The sequence below is a fragment of the Mesocricetus auratus genome, unplaced genomic scaffold, assembly GCF_017639785.1.
Source record: "Mesocricetus auratus isolate SY011 unplaced genomic scaffold, BCM_Maur_2.0 Super-Scaffold_100009, whole genome shotgun sequence".
NCBI lineage: Eukaryota > Metazoa > Chordata > Mammalia > Rodentia > Cricetidae > Mesocricetus > Mesocricetus auratus.
The window spans coordinates 12,111,093-12,127,662 of NW_024429193.1; the positions used below are offsets into that span (position 1 = coordinate 12,111,093).

At 43.6% G+C, this 16,570-nt stretch overlaps 1 protein-coding gene and 1 long non-coding RNA gene across 3 annotated transcripts in view; one reads left to right on the forward strand and one right to left on the reverse strand.

Moving 5' to 3' along the window:
• Nucleotides 1–1,151: 1,151 nt before the first annotated feature.
• LOC121142291 lies at nt 1,152–1,740 on the reverse strand. The gene is made up of 2 exons (XR_005879271.1): nt 1,626–1,740; nt 1,152–1,335 (listed from the first exon to the last, which is right to left on the reverse strand). It is a non-coding gene; the product is annotated as an uncharacterized LOC121142291 (long non-coding RNA).
• The window catches only part of Prkacb (protein kinase cAMP-activated catalytic subunit beta), a 93,946-nt gene continuing 78,979 nt past the window's right edge, over nt 1,604–16,570 (forward strand). The window contains exon 1 of one of the 2 annotated variants that reach the window (XM_040751623.1): nt 1,604–2,148. In XM_040751623.1, the coding sequence (XP_040607557.1) occupies nt 2,103–2,148 (46 nt within the window). In that variant the 5' untranslated portion in view covers nt 1,604–2,102. The remainder of the gene's footprint in view (nt 2,149–16,570) is intronic. The other variant, XM_040751618.1, reaches the window with a different exon arrangement.

Genomic DNA, 16,570 nt, shown 5'->3' on the forward strand with positions numbered 1-16,570 from the left:
TTGCTTCCTTATTATTGTTGTTTTATTTGCATTTAATGGAAACTTGGGCAACAATGGTAAATACACTCACGTAAACTAATTATCTGCCTACCTTTTCAAGTCAGTGGGATTGCATATAGGGGAATGTAATTCACCACAACATCAGATATCCAACTTACAAGAAGTCACACCATGGAGTCTAGCTGCTTATCAGAGGGACAGGACACTCTTGCCCATGCCACCTAGGAGCTGTGTGTCTTCTTTGGTTGGACCTAGGTTGAATCTAGGAACATACCAAAGCTGACTGACAAGTACATGGGGCTCTTCACAGAAAGTGAAGTCTAAAGAAGTGTTTTCATACTTTAGACAAATAGAAAATCTGGGAAGGACTAATTGGACTAGTGTATATGTGGACGACAGTGCAATAAGTTCCAGGGATGTTCTTAAAAGACACATATGTGGGGATACGTTTGAGAGTTACGCCAGAGTTTGTTTGATGCAGTTCTTTGTGGCCCCAATTGTAGTACTGGTGATTAACGCTACTTCCTGTCCTGGGTATGTAGAGGGCATCTTTCCAAACAGTAGGGCCTGCTGTAATGAAAGGGATGAACGGTTCATTTCAAATTGAAACAATCAATGCACCCATCTGGCATTTCTGAGATGGTATGCCTTCTGCAATGTCTCAGATGGATCTTAGGTAAAACAATGGTGGTAGGGGTCTTATAAGGACAGACTAGTTACTATTTGTATAACTCTTAGAATGCAATACGCCTGGTGTACATGTTTGGTAATTTAACATAATTGACAGTAAGAAATAGGATGAAGTTGTTTATAATCTTCTACGGTCACCGCTGCCTTTATTTATTTATTATTTTTTTTCAGTAACATAACTTTAAAAAACATACTGAAAAACCTCCTCGGCTTACTTTCAAGTCAACAACCATCCACCCAGGAAACGCCAACTGCGCCTGGTGCTCCTAAGATAAAAAATAATCAAATTTACATGGTCTCTGCCCTTTCAGAAGTTAATCTTTCTGTTCTAAATTTGGAATGTGTGCTTACATAGAAAAGCTCAAGAGAATACAGAACAAAGACCACTAGAGGAACGTGTAATTACCTAACAGGCTAACAGAAGATTCAAGCACCCTGAGATGCACAAAAGCGCCGCAAACAACTGGGGATGTGTTTATTCTGAAATCTGCACATGAAGTTGGGTAACTGCGATGATGCACACAACAGGACTAGCGTAAAATTAGTCACACATCCCCTTAGGAAACCGGTGGGACCGCGGAGAGTGCGAGGTCGAGAATAACCCGCCAAGAAGTAGGCGATGGCCCCGGCGTGTTGGGAGAATACCTACAAGAGCGCCGGGAAGAAGGTGACAGTTGGGGGCAGAGAGCCGGCAGTCCCGGCTGATGCTGGGTCCCCAGGACGCGGAGAGGGGCGCGTGCAGGTTCCTCCCAGCCCCCAGAAGGAGCTCCCTCGTGGGGGAGCAGCCCGTGCGTGCGGAACCCGCGCCACCCGGAAGCGGGAGCAGGCCGAGCCCCGGCACCGTGCCCCCCGCCCGGCTCTAGGGCACCGGATGCCACGCCGAGGAAGGATTCGTGGTTCTCCCAAGCTAACGGTTTCCGTGTCCCCACCGCTACCTCGGGGCTGGCCTCCGAGTGCAACGTGACCAACCGCGGCGGCGGCGGCGGAGAACGACGGCGGGGTCACCGCTCCAGCCCGGCATAGAGGGGCTCCCAACGCCGGGGCGAGGGGGGGTTGCGCCGACGTCACTTCCGGCGCGCCCGCCCGCCCGCGAAGCCGCTCCGGGCCCGGGGTCGCGCCGCGGGCGTGCGCCTGGCTCCCGGGGACGCGCGGTGCTGGGGGCGCGCCTGGAGGGCGGGCTCGGGAAGGGGGAGTGTCTGCGCGCCGCCGCCGCCGCCGCCGCCGCGGTCCCCGTCGCTCGCCCGCCGCATCTCCCTCCCCGCGACACCCGGCTGCTCCGCGCACCCGGACGCCGGGCTCCAGGAGCGGTGGGAGCCGAGCGAAAGCGGGAAGTCGCTGCAGACTGCGGGGCGGCGGGGCGGCCCCGGTCCCCTCCCCTCCGTCACCCCGGCTCGCCGACTCCCTCCCGGGTCATGGGGAACACTGCGATCGCCAAGAAAGGCAGCGAGGTGGAGAGCGGTGAGTGGAAAGACAGACCCGGGCTGGGATCCCTCCGGATGCACGGGCCGCGCTGCAGCGCCCCGGGCCGGAGCTCTCCCCCCAGGCCGCCAGGCACCGGCCGCCTTCTTCCCCGTCCCCTCCCCCACCGAGGCCTGGGGGTGAGGGCCCAGCGCCGGGGCTCGCTGGGGAGAGGCAGGGCGGGCAGAGCGGTCCCCGCGAGTCCCTTTCTTCCTCGAGCCAGGAGGACCGCCGCGGCGGGCTGGAACGCTTCCCCAAATATGGTCCTGGAAAAGGAGTCCCCTTTGTGATCGCACCCTTGGCCCCCTCTCCCTCCTCCCAGCGCCCCCAGCACCCTGACCCTCTTTTAGGCAGCTACAGGTAGTGCTTTTTTGGGGTTGGATTGGCTCTTTTTCCTCCATCTCCCGAACCCATCCCCGCCTTATCATAAGGTGAGCGAGCGCCAGTGTGGGTCTCCAAAGGTGACGTTCACCTCCGGTTTCCTTTCCTTGATGGATCTTTCTGTCTCGTCCCAAGATTAGAGCTGGCAAACGTAAACACAAGCAGCAACTTTATGCATTCGAGAAAGAAAGAAAGGAGAAGAAAAAAAAAAGCGAGGCAGGTTTGCTTTCACTGTAGACATCCAGGAAAGAGTCAGGGTGCCTGTAAAACTTACAGGTCTTTCAGAGTTGAAGTAAAGTGCTTCCAGATACGGTTGGTTGGTTTCTTCTGAGAGCTGAGAAGTGCAGGCATTCAGGACTTTACACCACATCTCAAGACAAAAGCGTCGTGGAAACTGAATTTCTGTTCAGCAGTATGGCTTTATAGATAAGCACATTACATACACTCGTGTAGTGTAACAGGTTGTGAAGGAAAAACATGTGCGCCGTTATAGGGTTCTTATTGGATTCTACGATTCAGAATAATTAAAAGGTACTTGCTGTTTGGTACATTGCTATAGGTAAGTGACGCCCCGGCTCTTGAAGTAAACCTGACAATTAGTTCGTGTTTATGTAAATAATATCTCCCTTTGTGTCTGTGCTTATAACAGAAGAATGAAGCTAACCTTACAATTAGCCTGAAGCAAGCGGCTTTTGGTCTGCATGAATAAAGCAGAATTGAATTGTCTGAAGAGGGTCTAGCTGTTCGTTTTGTGTCATGTAAACAACGAAGTTAGATTTTATGGTTTGTGTTTCATCAGCAAGGTTTGTCCCAGAAAGTTATGTGAACAGCGTAAGGCTGTTGGGAGCCTTTGAAAAGCCGGTGCAGAAGTAGGACTTGCATGTTCTTTATTAATTGTACAAATGCAGTGACTATTGTCCAGAGTCACACAGGATGGAGGATGGCAGAGTTTTATACCCACTTGACATTGCTGTTCCCCATTTCTCTTGTACAATGCGTGCGGTAAATGTGCTATGAAAATGTGCTCGACAGTTGAATCAGCCCAGTGATTTTCTTAGCGAGTGCTCGTACAGTTCTTCTGCTTTCAGTGATAGTCCACTCTCCTGCAATCTGTACGCTTCCACTACCAAGCTTCCAAACTGCTTTCTGTTGATTTGAATTGGTAGCAATGCAGAATCTTGTGTAAGTTTATATATAGAAACTGAAGGTCATTGTAATAGTTTGAAAAACTGTTGTGAAGTGTCAGAGGAAGATAGCAAATGCTATCTCATGGGTAAGTCATATGAGACATTTGTGGGTCAGCTTTTGTGCCTTCATTTGAAGCAACATTAGCTGGTATGTGTTGAGGTACTTCTGTAGCAAGGATGTTGCGTTATGTTTTAATGTCTTATTGTTACACACCTACCTGTTCTGTGTATTTTTCAAATGAATTACTTTTGAAATTTTGTGGCTCAAAATTTGAATGTAATCATTTAAATTTCTCTTGATACTCAGAATATGCTTTTATAAATATACATTAGGAGCTCAGTCTATGCATTCATCGCATCTCAAGTGCCAGATCTCTGAGGAAGCTGGGTTGAAGTTACGTTATTAACAACAGCAATGAATAGCCTTCGTGTTCTGACTGCATCCTGCATCCTTAAATAATTACCCCATCTTCTTTCAGAATATTTAGCAAGTGTTTGGGGTTTAGTTTTAGACCCTGTGAACAAAAATATTAAAATTTTACTATTTAGTGCCAGCTGAAAGGTAAAATGTAAATGCTAACATTCTGAAAGTAAAATTAGAACTCAGAAAATTATCCATAGGGAAGTGTTTGATTTGAAGAGCTAATTAAAGATATGAAGGTAAGATTTTTGGTTTGATGAGGAATAAACCTCCCACAGACAGGTAATTCTAGAGCTCAGTTCTAAAAATACCTCCAAAGAATGAAGTTGGGCATAAAGATAAATGAGAAGGGTTTTTGGTGTTTTATTTTGTTGGCTTTGCTTGTTTGTTTGTCTGTTGTTAGTTTTGAGTATCCAGGGCTTGTGTTGGGCTCATTAAAATCTTCCCCTGTACTCACAAATATAAAGCACTCCATTCTGATCACCACAGTTTCTAGAGAGAAATTAATTTGAGCTCCTCCGAGAATTGGGGTGTTTCAAAGAACAACTTTTGCCATTATATACTTCTCCTGTGTGTTTTAAAAATTATTCTTGAAATAAATGCCTTTCAAATTTTCAGTGTACTTACTTAAACATCAGTTAATACACAGAACCATAGACTTTTAGAAACCAGAGGCCAAGAGTCTCAGATGTGGTCAGTCCTTGTAATTGAATAATGGCCTTATTTGGATATTCTAACTGTCTGAAATAAGAGTGATTGTCTTTCCTGTCCCATTCTGTGTATTCATGTCATGATCTGTGAAATGAAAGTCTAAAGTATCTTGCAAGTATTTTCAATGTGGTAAAAAATGCTAAGTTAACCATATGTAACTTTATACCCTCAGATCCTTCATTGCTGTATGTTTGTTTGTTACTCATTTCTAAATATGTGTTTATCTTCCTGTTAGGTATCAAGACAAAAAGTCACTTGAACTTGTATTGCTATTATTAATGTGTTTAGAATTTTACATCTTCCTGTACTTCCAACCCAGCTCCTATGGTGATAGACATGCTCCCCACTTACACGGCCTTAAGTGAAGAGGCATCTACCGAGATATAGCTACTGAGAACTTGAAATGAAGCTTCTGCCACTAAAGAACTGAGATTTTGCCTTTCACCTGTCTACTTGGTGTTTGGTGTATTGGCAGCTCATGTTTTTGACAAAGCTGTCTTTAAATATAATAAAAATGTTACCCCTTCTTTCTATAATTTTGGTAATTTGGTAATCATGGGTGTATTTAGAGGAACAAAACTCTAGCTTTATGTTTTCCAAAACTGTCAACATTTCTTCCAAGTAACAATTTATAAAGTTGGTGAACAAATTTTGGTCTAGTAATTTATATATACTCATGAAGTTCCCTGACATTCCTTTTGTCAGTACTTAGTAATAAATATAAGAAAATATACTTGGGTTGAAAAGCCTCTTGAGTACCAGTCCAGCTTCCAGGGAGAGCAGGAGTCAGTCTTGTTCATAAGGGAGATTGTGCTTCATCCTCAACTGCAGTTCCGAGATTAGATCATCCTGCAACCTAGACTTCCACAAAAACATTCATGTATTTGTCATTCATTCAGTCCTTTGATCACTCCTAGTCAATATTTACTGCTTGCTTCATACCAGGCACTGCGCAAAAGTATAGATGCAAATAAAACTGAGGCCTGACTCTTGTCCTCAAGCCAGAAGACAGCTGCTCACAGCTGTCTATGGTAAGGTGTCGGACACATGGGCCTGGCTTGGGTAAGGGCAGAAACGGAGCGTGGGAATTTCTATAGGGAAAGGTGCAGAACTCCTGAGTCATCTGCAGTCGACTGTTGAGTTCTGCTTTAAAGTGTTCCAACTGTGTTTGCGGCACTCCAGCTACTTCATTTTCTTTGCTGGACAATGTGATCTGTGGGACAGAAACACTGTCTATCAGTCAGTATGTGTGCTTTTAATACAAATCTATTTTATTTTAAATAAAAATGCTTACACAGCTTTCCCTTCCAGACAAACTACCTGACTGGATTGCTGCGCAAAAACAAAGCTGAAGGAAGACTCCATTCTGTTTTGATTTGTGTTTGGGCAGGCAGAACGATTCTACTTAAAACAAAACAAAACTGACCTTCCCTGAGGCCTGTTACAGAAGTGTAAAGTGTAAACGGATGCACTGTTCGTTGCCGGGTTGTTACAGGTCATACCATGCTACCTGTACATTCTGAGGTCACACACACACCTAGCAATATACCTGGGAAGGCTGCTGTAACACAGTTACACATGAGTCCCTGGCAGGCATGTTGATGGAGGATGAGTAATTTAGAATGGTATTACAGCGGTTTAGAAGAAAACACTATTATCCTCCAAATGACCAGGTTACAGTGAAAGATTAACCATTTTCACCTTGGTTCATTTCAGCTTCGAGAGTACATAGGTGACTGATCCATCTGCTCGTAAGCAACCCTGCCAGAGAGCATTAAAGCACAGACACTCATCCCTGCAACATCTGCGTTATCTACACCATATTTGAATATTTATTAAGTAGAAACACAAAGCTCTTCTGAAACGCCAATGTTGTGGCTGCATTGGAAGTAGATGGGAAGGGACAGCGATGGAATGAAAATAAGCAACTGTTCATGTGTGGGGTGTGGTTCCAGCCTTTGAATTTAAAGCAAGACCCCAGAGAAGCGGCTGCCATGGCCTTTCCAGGAAACTTCCTTTGCTCCCCATATAGACCCCAAAGCCCTAATCCAGATACCTGAAAACTACAGTTAAGGGATGCTGTAAACCAGTGGCTTTCAACCCTCCTAGTGCTGTGATCCTTTAATAGTTTCTCATGTTGTGGTAACCCAACCAGAACATTTATTTCGTTGCTACTTCATATCTGTATTTGCTCTGTGATGAATCATAAAGTAAATATCCGATACGCAGGATATCTGATATGCCACCTCCAATGGGGTCAGGACCCACAGGTTGAAAGCTGCTGCTCTAAATACTCAGTCAGTGACAGGGAGAAAGAAGAGTGTGGTCTGCTACACAAAATGCAGTTTGTAGCGTAGCCTCTTTAGCAGCTGATGGATCAGTAAAAGCCACTGAAGTACCAAAAGTGCTAAAAGTGCCAGAGTATGTATGCAAAACAGTAACAGGACTTCTTTTTTCCCCCTCAATATATGTTTTTATTTAAATTAGAAACATGAATGCTTCACACGTCAATCCCAGCTCCCTCTTCCACCCCTCCTCCCTTATCCCTCCACCACACCCCCAGCCCTCCACCCAATCCCCACATCATTCCCCAGGGAGGGTGAGGCCCTCCTTGGGGGGATCTCCAGAGTCTGTCATTTCATCCAGGGCAGGACCTAGGCCCTTCCCCATGTGTCCAGGCTGAGAGAGCATCCCTCTATTTGGAATGGGTTCCCAAAGTTCATTCATACACCATGGTAAACACTGATCTGTTACCTAAGGCCCCAGAGATTTCTGTGGCCTCCTCAATGACACTACATTCATGGAGTCTGGATCAGTCCCTGTTGGCCTCTAAGCCATCAATATGGGGTTCAAGAGCTCTCCCTTATCCGGTCAGCTGTGTTTGTGGGTTTCACCATCATGGTTTGACCCCTTTGCTCATCACTCCTCCATCTCTGTCACTGGGTTCCAAGAGTTCAGTTCACTATTTAGGTGTGGGTATCTGTCTCTGCTTCCATCAGTCACTGGATGAACGTTCTAGTGGCATATAAGGTAGTCATCAACCTTATCATCAAGGAGTGGCTATTAATGTAGTCTCTTCACTATTGCTTAGTTTGCCAGTTGGTGTTATCCTTGTAGATCTCTGGAGATGTCACTAGTGTCATCTCTCTCCTCAAGCCTATAATGACTTGATCTATTATGGTATCTCTCATCCTGCTCTCCTCTATTCTTACCTCTACTCAACCTTCCTGCTCCCCCATGCCTTCTTCTCCCCTCCTCTTCTCCCCTCTTTTTTTCCTGGTTCTCTCTCCCCTTCCCCAATGTTCCCAATCTGCTCAGGAGATCTTGGCTCATTCCACTTCTCTGGGGTATCATGCATCTCTCTTGAGAACCTCCCTGTTTCCCAAACTCACTGGCACAGGGATTGTAGGCTGACACTCCCCTGATCCATATTTAAAATCCATATATGAGTGAGTACATACCATGTTTGTCTTTTTGTGACTGGGTTATTTCACTCAGGATGGTTTCTTCTAGTGCCATCCATTTGCCTGCAAATTTCAAGATTCCATTGTTTTTTTTCCATTGAGTAGTACTCCATTGTGTAAACGTACCACATTTTCTCTATCCACTCTTCAGTTGTGGGGCATCTAGGTTGCTTCCAAGATCTAGCTATTACATATAATGCTGCTATGAACATAGTGGAACAGGCATCCTTGTTGTGTGAATGGGCGTCTTTTGGGTATATGCCTAAGAGTGGAATTGCTGGGTCTTGTGGTAGACTGAGTCCCATTTTCCTGAGGAATCTCCATACTGATTTCCAAAGTGGCTGTACAAGTTTGCACTCCTACCAGCAATGGACAAGTGTTCCCCTTTCTCCACATCCTCTCCAGCATAAACTGTCATTGGTGTTTTTGATTTTAGCCATTCTGACAGGAGTAAGATGATATCTCAGTTGTTTTGATTTGCATTTCCCTAATGGCTAATGATGTTGGGTACTTTCTTAAGTGTCTCTCAGCCATTTTATACTCCTCTATTGAGAATTCTCTATTTAATTCAGTCCCCCACTTTTTAATTGGATCTTTGGAGACTTGCTTCTTGAGTTCTTTGTAAATTTTGGATAAATATCTTTCAGATGTGGGGTTAGTGAATATTTCTTCTTTGACCCAGGAGTGGTGCGATTTTGTATTATTCAATTTCCATGAGTTTTCAGGGTTTCTGAGATTTGTGTTATTGTTGAATTCTAACTTTAAGACATGATGGTCTGATAAAATACATGAGTTATTACAATTTTTTGTACCTGTTGAGGTTTGCTTTGTTGCCAAGTATGTGGTCAGTTTTTTGAGAAGGTTCCATGTAGAGCTGAGAAGAAGGTGTATTCTTTTGTGTTTGGATGGAGTGTTCTATAGATCTCTGTTAAACCCAATTGGGTCATAACATCTATTAGGTCCTTTGTGTCCTTTTTAAGTTTCTGTCTTGTGGTCCTGTCTAGTGGTGAGAGTAGGGTGTTGAAGTCTCCCACTACAAGTGTGTGAGGTTTTATATGCACTTTGATTCTTTTACGAATGTGGAAGGCTTTGTATTTGGAGCATAGATGTTCAGAATTGAGACTTCATCTTGGTTGGTTTCTTCTGTGATGAGTATGAAGTGACCTCCTTCATCTCTTTTGATTGATTTTAGTTTAAAGTCTAATTTGTTAGATATTAGGATTGCTACTCCTGCTTGTTTCTTGGGTCCATTTGATTGGAAAATCTTTTCCCAACTCTGAAATAACGTCTGCCTTTGAAGCTGAGGTATGTTTCTTGTATACAGTAGAAGGATGGATTCTGTCCTTGAATCCATTCTGTTAATCTGTGTCTTTTTATGGGCAAGTTAAGACCATTAATATTGAGGGAAATTAATGACCATTGATAGCTCATTCTTGTTTGTTTTGGAATGGTTGTTGTTGTTGGAATTGTATCTGGATTTCCATCACTTTTTCTTTTGCCTGTAAGTAAAGTGGGGTTATCTATTGCCTATGTTTTTCTGGTTGTAGTTAACTTCCTTGGGTTGGAGTTTTACTTCCAGAATTTTCTGTAGGGCTGGGTTAGTGGATATGTATTGTTTAAATATGGTTTTGTCATGAAATACCTTGTTTTCTCCATCTATATTGATTGAAAGCTTTGCTGGGTATAGCAGTCTTGGCTGGCATCTGTGGTCTACTGTTGGTAGAATATCTATCCAGGACCTTCTGGCTTTCAGAGTTTCCATGGAGAAGTCAGGTGTAATTCTGCTAGGTTTGCCTTTATATGTTACTTGGCCTTTTTTCATTGCTGCTCTTAATATTCTTTCTTTATTCTGTATGTTTGGGGTCTTGGTTATTATGTGTTGAGGGGATTTTTTGGGGGTCCACTCTATTTGGTGTTCTGTAAGCTTCTTGCACCTTCATTGGCATGTCTTTCTGTAGGTTGGGAAAGTTTTCTTTTATGCTTTTTCTTGAATATGTTTTCTGGCCCTTTGAGTTGGGTTTCTTTACCTTCTAAACCTATTATTTTTAGGTTTGGTCTTTTCATGGTGTCCCATATTTCCTGGATATTTTGTGTTGGGGATTTGTTGGACTTAAAATTCTCCTAGTGTATCTTCAACACCTGAGATTCTCTCTTCCCTCTCTTGTATTCTGTTGGTTATGCTTACATCTGTAGTACCTGACCGTTTGCCCAGCTTTTCTATTTTCAGTATTCCTTCAGACTGTGTTTTTTGTTTCTGTTTCAGATTTCAGCCCTTGCACTGTTTGACTTGTTTCTTGCAACTTTTGATTTGTCTTTCCCTCCATTGCTTGCATTTTTTGGATTGTTTTTCTTCCATCTCTTTAAGGGATTTTCTCATCCTCTTTCAGGGCCTCTATCATTTTCATGAAGTTGTTTTTAATGTCATTCTCTCCTGGTTCATTTGTGTTGGGGTGTTCCAGTCTTGTTGGTGTAGGGTCCCTGGACTCTGGTGGTGTCTTATTGGTTTTTCTGTTGCTCCTTGTGTTTTTATATTGTTTCCTTCCCATCTGTTCTTGCAGTGGGTTCCAGAGGGTGCCTCTTCCTCTCCTGGTGGGTGTGGCACCAGGGTTCCCTTCTGGTGGGTGTAGGCAAGTCCAGTGTTCTGGTGGCATTCCACTTCCTGGTTTCGTGGGTGGAGAAATGGACTAAGATGCTGGGGTGGTTTGGATCCCACTGGGATGGATGGGAGCCCCAGTGGTGGACCCCATGCACAGGGGTGTGGCCTGGAGTCAGGCCCTGATAGTCTTAGTCACATGGGTGGAGCAGGAGACTAGATGCTGGGGTGTCTTGCCTCCTGCCTCTGGGATGGAAACCGCTGTGGCAGTCCCAAAGCACTGGCAGGGGGCCCTGGTTTACCCGGACTCGTGGGTGGGGCAGAAGACTAGGGAACATTGGCTCCCGCTGCTGGGATGGAAGAAGCAGCAGTAGACCCCAAGCACAGGTAGCCGGTCTAGTCCTAGTTCTGTGGGTGGAGCAGAAAACTATGGTACCTTGGCTCCCACAGCCGTTGGGATGGAAGCCTCAGTGGCAACACAGGCAGGCAGTCTGGAAATGGGCCCTGGTTTACCTGGACTCGTGGGTGGAGCACGAGACTAGGGAGCTTTGGCTCCCACCGCTGGGATGGAAGAAGCAGCAGTAGACCCCAAGCACAGGCAGCCAGTCTAGTCCTAGTTCCGTGGGTGGAGCAGGAATCTAGGGTACCTTGGCTCCTGCCGCCGCTGCCGGCATGGGGATGGAAGCCTCAGTCGTAACAGGACTTTTTGGCTAGGAAATTTTCTAAACAATAAAATGACCTAGTAGATTGATTTAACATTAAATGTAGCCGGGTGGTGGTGGCATACACCTTTAATCCCAGCACTTGGGAGGCAGAGGCAGGTGGAGTTCGAGACCCACCTGGTCTACAAGAGCTAGTTCCAGAACAGCCTCCAAAGCCACAGAGAAACCCTGTCTCAAAAAAAAGTAGCAATTTATTTTTTAATATTTACACATGTTTATCACATATAGTGATAAAATTACAAGACAGAGAACACACAAAATCAAGACTTCACTATAGTTTTAACAGCATGTATCCTACACTAGGTGCTAAATTACAAAAAAAAACAACTCTTTTTGCCGGGTGTTAGTGGCTCACGCCTTTAATCCCAGCACTTGGGAGGCAGAGGCAGGCAGATCTCTGTGAGTTCGAGGTCAGCCTTGTCTACAGAGTGAGTCCAGGACAACCTCAAAACAATACAGAGAAACCCTGTCTCGAAAAACCAAAAACCAAAACAAAACAAAAAACAAAAAAACAAAAAACCTCTTTTCAGTTTATTATGTGATAGTTAGACTAGTCCATGTTAAAAGTAGACCCCAAATGGTTACATTACACAAGCTGTGAGGGTTTTAAACCTGTGACAAGCGACAGAAGGGAAAATCTACTCATTACAAGAAAATCCTCACTTAAGCTTCAGAGTGCTGCAGGCGCTTAAAACCCATGTACCAGCCCAGCATCCTTAGCCTGCCCAACCTTCTTATGCTGGGCCCCCTGGAGATGCTCAATTACAGTACCATTGCAGGCAGATTTCTTGTTAACAGCCTTCACTAGTTTCTTTTTATTGCAATCATCAGCAATTCCTTGGTCTTCCTGATGTTTCTATGGAATTCTTACAGGAACATAATCCTCAGTGGACACAGAGCATCGGCAACAAGGGGGCTCAAGGGGAAGGCAGCTGAGTCATAGGAGCCCTGGACCTGCCACTCCTTGTTTATAAGTCATGTGTTCATTGTAAGAGCATGCCACGTTGAATCCTCTTCTTTACATACTGGAGATGCCTACATAGACAGCTTTCTGCATCCTATGATTTTGAAAAGTTCCTTGGTGGTTTGGACTTTATTAGAATCACTTACTGAATCCCATGCCCCTTTACCAGAATCCAGCTACCTAGGCTGTAGGTAGAGTGATTATGATGAGCTTCCACTCTGACCTCCAGTAACTATTCTAGAAGCTTTTATGCTGCCACAGTAGTCTGCAGCCTGTCTTCATTTTAACACAAATACTACAGGAGCCATCGACGTAAATCTTTCACATGGCTCTTGAGACACTGTCACAAACCCTTTCTGAGACGTCAGGCCTCCATCTACATCCTCTGGCTGGGGGAAAGTCTCTTGCTTCTTTCTGTAAGTGAGCAAAGTTGAAGTTTTGTTTCATGACATAAAACTCTTGAGATTGTACCCATCGTTGTGCTCTCATCAAAGCCTACTCTGCATTTCCCTCTGTCTTCATTGGATATTAACTGACCCACGTTATACTGGGCATTGTGCCCTTTCAGGAAGACCATCATTATTAAGTAGTAGCTAGGTCATGGGTATTAACTGACCCATGTTATATTGAGCATTTGTGCCCTTTGGGGGGATTGTCATTATTTAGTAGCAGCTAGACATTGACTATTTCATATTTCATTAAACTCCTCTGGGAGTGCGTGGGTGATGAATCTGGCAGCTGTGCCTAGGGGTCGAGAGGGATGGAGTCCGTCATGGCAGGAACGGCATGGCATGGCTGCAGGTCCAGAAATATGGCTTATGACAGTTTTATATGTACAGGAAGCAGAGAACTTTTTAGTGTTTTGACTCCAGGGTATGCCAGGTTGTTGGCTCATGTTAACGGTATAAACTAAAATCATGGTTTAGCGAGTTTAGATGGTTTAGAGATTGCTCAGTGGTTAACATCACTAGTGCTCTTGCAGAGGACATTGGTTCAATTCAATGCTGTCTCACAAACATCTGTAACTCCATTTCCAGAGGGTCTGTTAGCCTCATCTAGCCTCCACAGGCACCAGACATGCACATGGTGTTCAGACATTCATGCATGCAAAACACCCATGTACACAATTTTTTAAAATTTAATTCTATTTTGGAAATGTTTAAAGGACCCACATGACTCCTCCTCCCCCACATGGTGGGTATTTACTGCATTTGCCATTTGGGGATAGTAGCGACTTTACCTGATAAAGTTGCCTTTCTTTAGTAAAGAACAGTTTAATGTATCAAAGCAATATCAATTCTTTTAAAGTGTGTGTGTGTGTGTGTGTGTGTGCGTGCGTGCGTGCGTGTGTGTGTGTGTGGTATGTGTGCGTGCGTGCGTGCGTGCGTGCGTGTGTGTGCGTGCGTGCATGCGTGTGTGTGTGTGGTATGTGTGCGTGCGTGCGTGTGTGTGCGTGCGTGCGTGTGTGTGTGTGTGTGTGTGTGGTATGTGTGCGTGCGTGCGTGCGTGCGTGCGTGCGTGTGTGTGTGTGTGTGTGTGTGTGTGTGTGTGTGTGAAGCCCAGAAGTGACAGATCCCTCTAGAGCTGGAGTTACAGGGAGTCTTGAGCCACCTGAAATGGATGCTGAGAACCTAACTCATGCAAGCTCTTAACCACTGAGCTGTCTCTCCAGCCCCCAAATTACAAAACTTTAATTGGGAGAAGAAAATTGGTCTTAGGGAGGTAATCGATACTGGATTAGGAAAATGTTTTCCTTTTGATAACTCCTTCTTTTGAGGCATTTGTTGCTCATTGTAACATGTTGCCTTCCCGCCAGCCTGGTCCCTGAGCCACGTCAGTCCCAAATAACACACAGGACACTATATTAATTATGAAGCTGTTGGCCGTTTGCTTGGTCTCTTATCAGCTAGGTCTGACTTGATTATTAACCCATAACTACTCATATATATTTTACAAGAACTTATTTTTGCTAGGGCGTACTCCTGCCGTGTCTGTTCCTCCCTGGAGTCACATGACGGCCAGCTTCTTCACTACATTTCCCAGAATCCTCCTAGACTCCAAGTCCCACCTATCTTGTTTCCCTATTGGCCAATAGTGCTTTATTGACATATACACATCTCTTTTCTGTCTAAATAAAAAGAAAGGTTTTAACTTTAACATAGTCAAATTATATATAACAGAACAGTTATCAAGCAAGAACAATAGTTACAATATTTTGTCCATTAACATTTAGTAAGATTTAAAGAAAATACCATCTATCCTATCTTTGTGAGTCTAAAGTCTTATATGTAACTTATCTTTTATCATAACTAAGGAAAACTATGATTATAACTATCTGTGTTCAACTCCATCAAAGACCACAGAAGGATAATATATAAACACTAGAATTGACAGAGACATCTCGCTACCTGGACATTCATCCAAAGTTCCTTTGTAATGTTGGGGCATCCATCTTCAGCCCATAGGCCACAGTGTGTCTGGAACACTTCTCAGGAAAGCAGGAAATTTCAAACTGTCCATCTGCATTGGCAGTCTGTCAGTCATTTTTCTGTGTCCTGGAGAAAGTCCGGCAGACTCTTCTATGAAGCAGGAACCCTGAAGGACTGTCCAAATTCAGTAGTCATTTTTCTGTGGGTCCTGCATGTCCAGATTATACAGCAACAGTCAAACAGTCTATGCAAGAGCAGTTTCTTGCCCAAATGACTAATCTTGCCATGTTGAAAGCAAACTCTATAACGAATTTCTTTAATGCCCATCTTCCTCTCAGACGTAATTGATGTGCCAGGAGAAGACATTTCTCATTGTTAAGAAAAACCCTAAACCATTTTAAATGCCATTTTCTGACGGTCTTTGAAAGGTTTGAAGACTATCAATCTTAAATAAATCTCTGTATATCTAGAAAACCTAACTTACTTAACTATTAAGTTCTGACTATTATAGGTAACTATCTATAATCTGTATTTAACACATTACATTTTTAAATGAGTTATACAAACACAATACCTAAACAAGAGGAGAAATATACATATCACAAAATTGACCTTAAATTTGTATCAATAAATGAAAATCCATTCCAAGACAAAGTATTCATTTCTATACCATAGTCCCTTGTTTTTCCCTTTAGAAAGAGATTGACTGTGATCATTACCATTTATAAGCAACCCCATTTAAACAAAAACAAAAATTTATGAACAATATTTGGGAAGTTGGGCATAGTTTATTCCAAACTGTTTCCTGCTGGATAGGGACACTGACCATACCATGGGGATCATGACAAATCACAGAAACCTGGCCAAGTCTTTGTTTTTGTAGTCCTTAAGGCCGTATCATCTCAGCTGTTTTAGATGTTGGAACACCTGGGCCACTGCTTCTGGGAGTCTTGGTTCATAAACCACAGAAGCCCGGAAGGAATCCACAGCTTTCCATTTTCTGTGAAAACAGAAATAAAATATCTTTTCCAAAGTAACATATCCTTATACTTAAAATTTGAAGTCAAGGCATTTTCAAAAGATGTAAGTTGGATTAATTCAGCAGCATTTATAATCAAGTATATTTCAGCATTTGTTGTTCCTTCCTTAGCAATTGAACAACTGAAAAACACAATAGCATACAGCATCCAGACTCTCTGTGTATTTTCCATCTTTATGTGGCTTATTTATTTATCTATTATTATTACTCTATTTCTTTTACATTTATTTATTTATTTATTTATTCTCTAAGACAGGGTTTCTCTGGAAATCCGCCTACCTCTTCGTCTGGAGCAAATCCTACCGACATGTGCCACCACAACCGGCTTCTCTATTTCTTTTACCACTATCCTGTTTCTTTTTCTCTCTCAAGCCTACGTGTATTTTTAAACACATTGTAAACCCTTAGAGGTTTTTCTTCATCTGAATCTGACTTTACTGTAAATCTTTATGGTTTTCTGGCCATGTGTCTGTTATCTGCTAAACAACATTGCTATTCAAAGCTGTGGCAA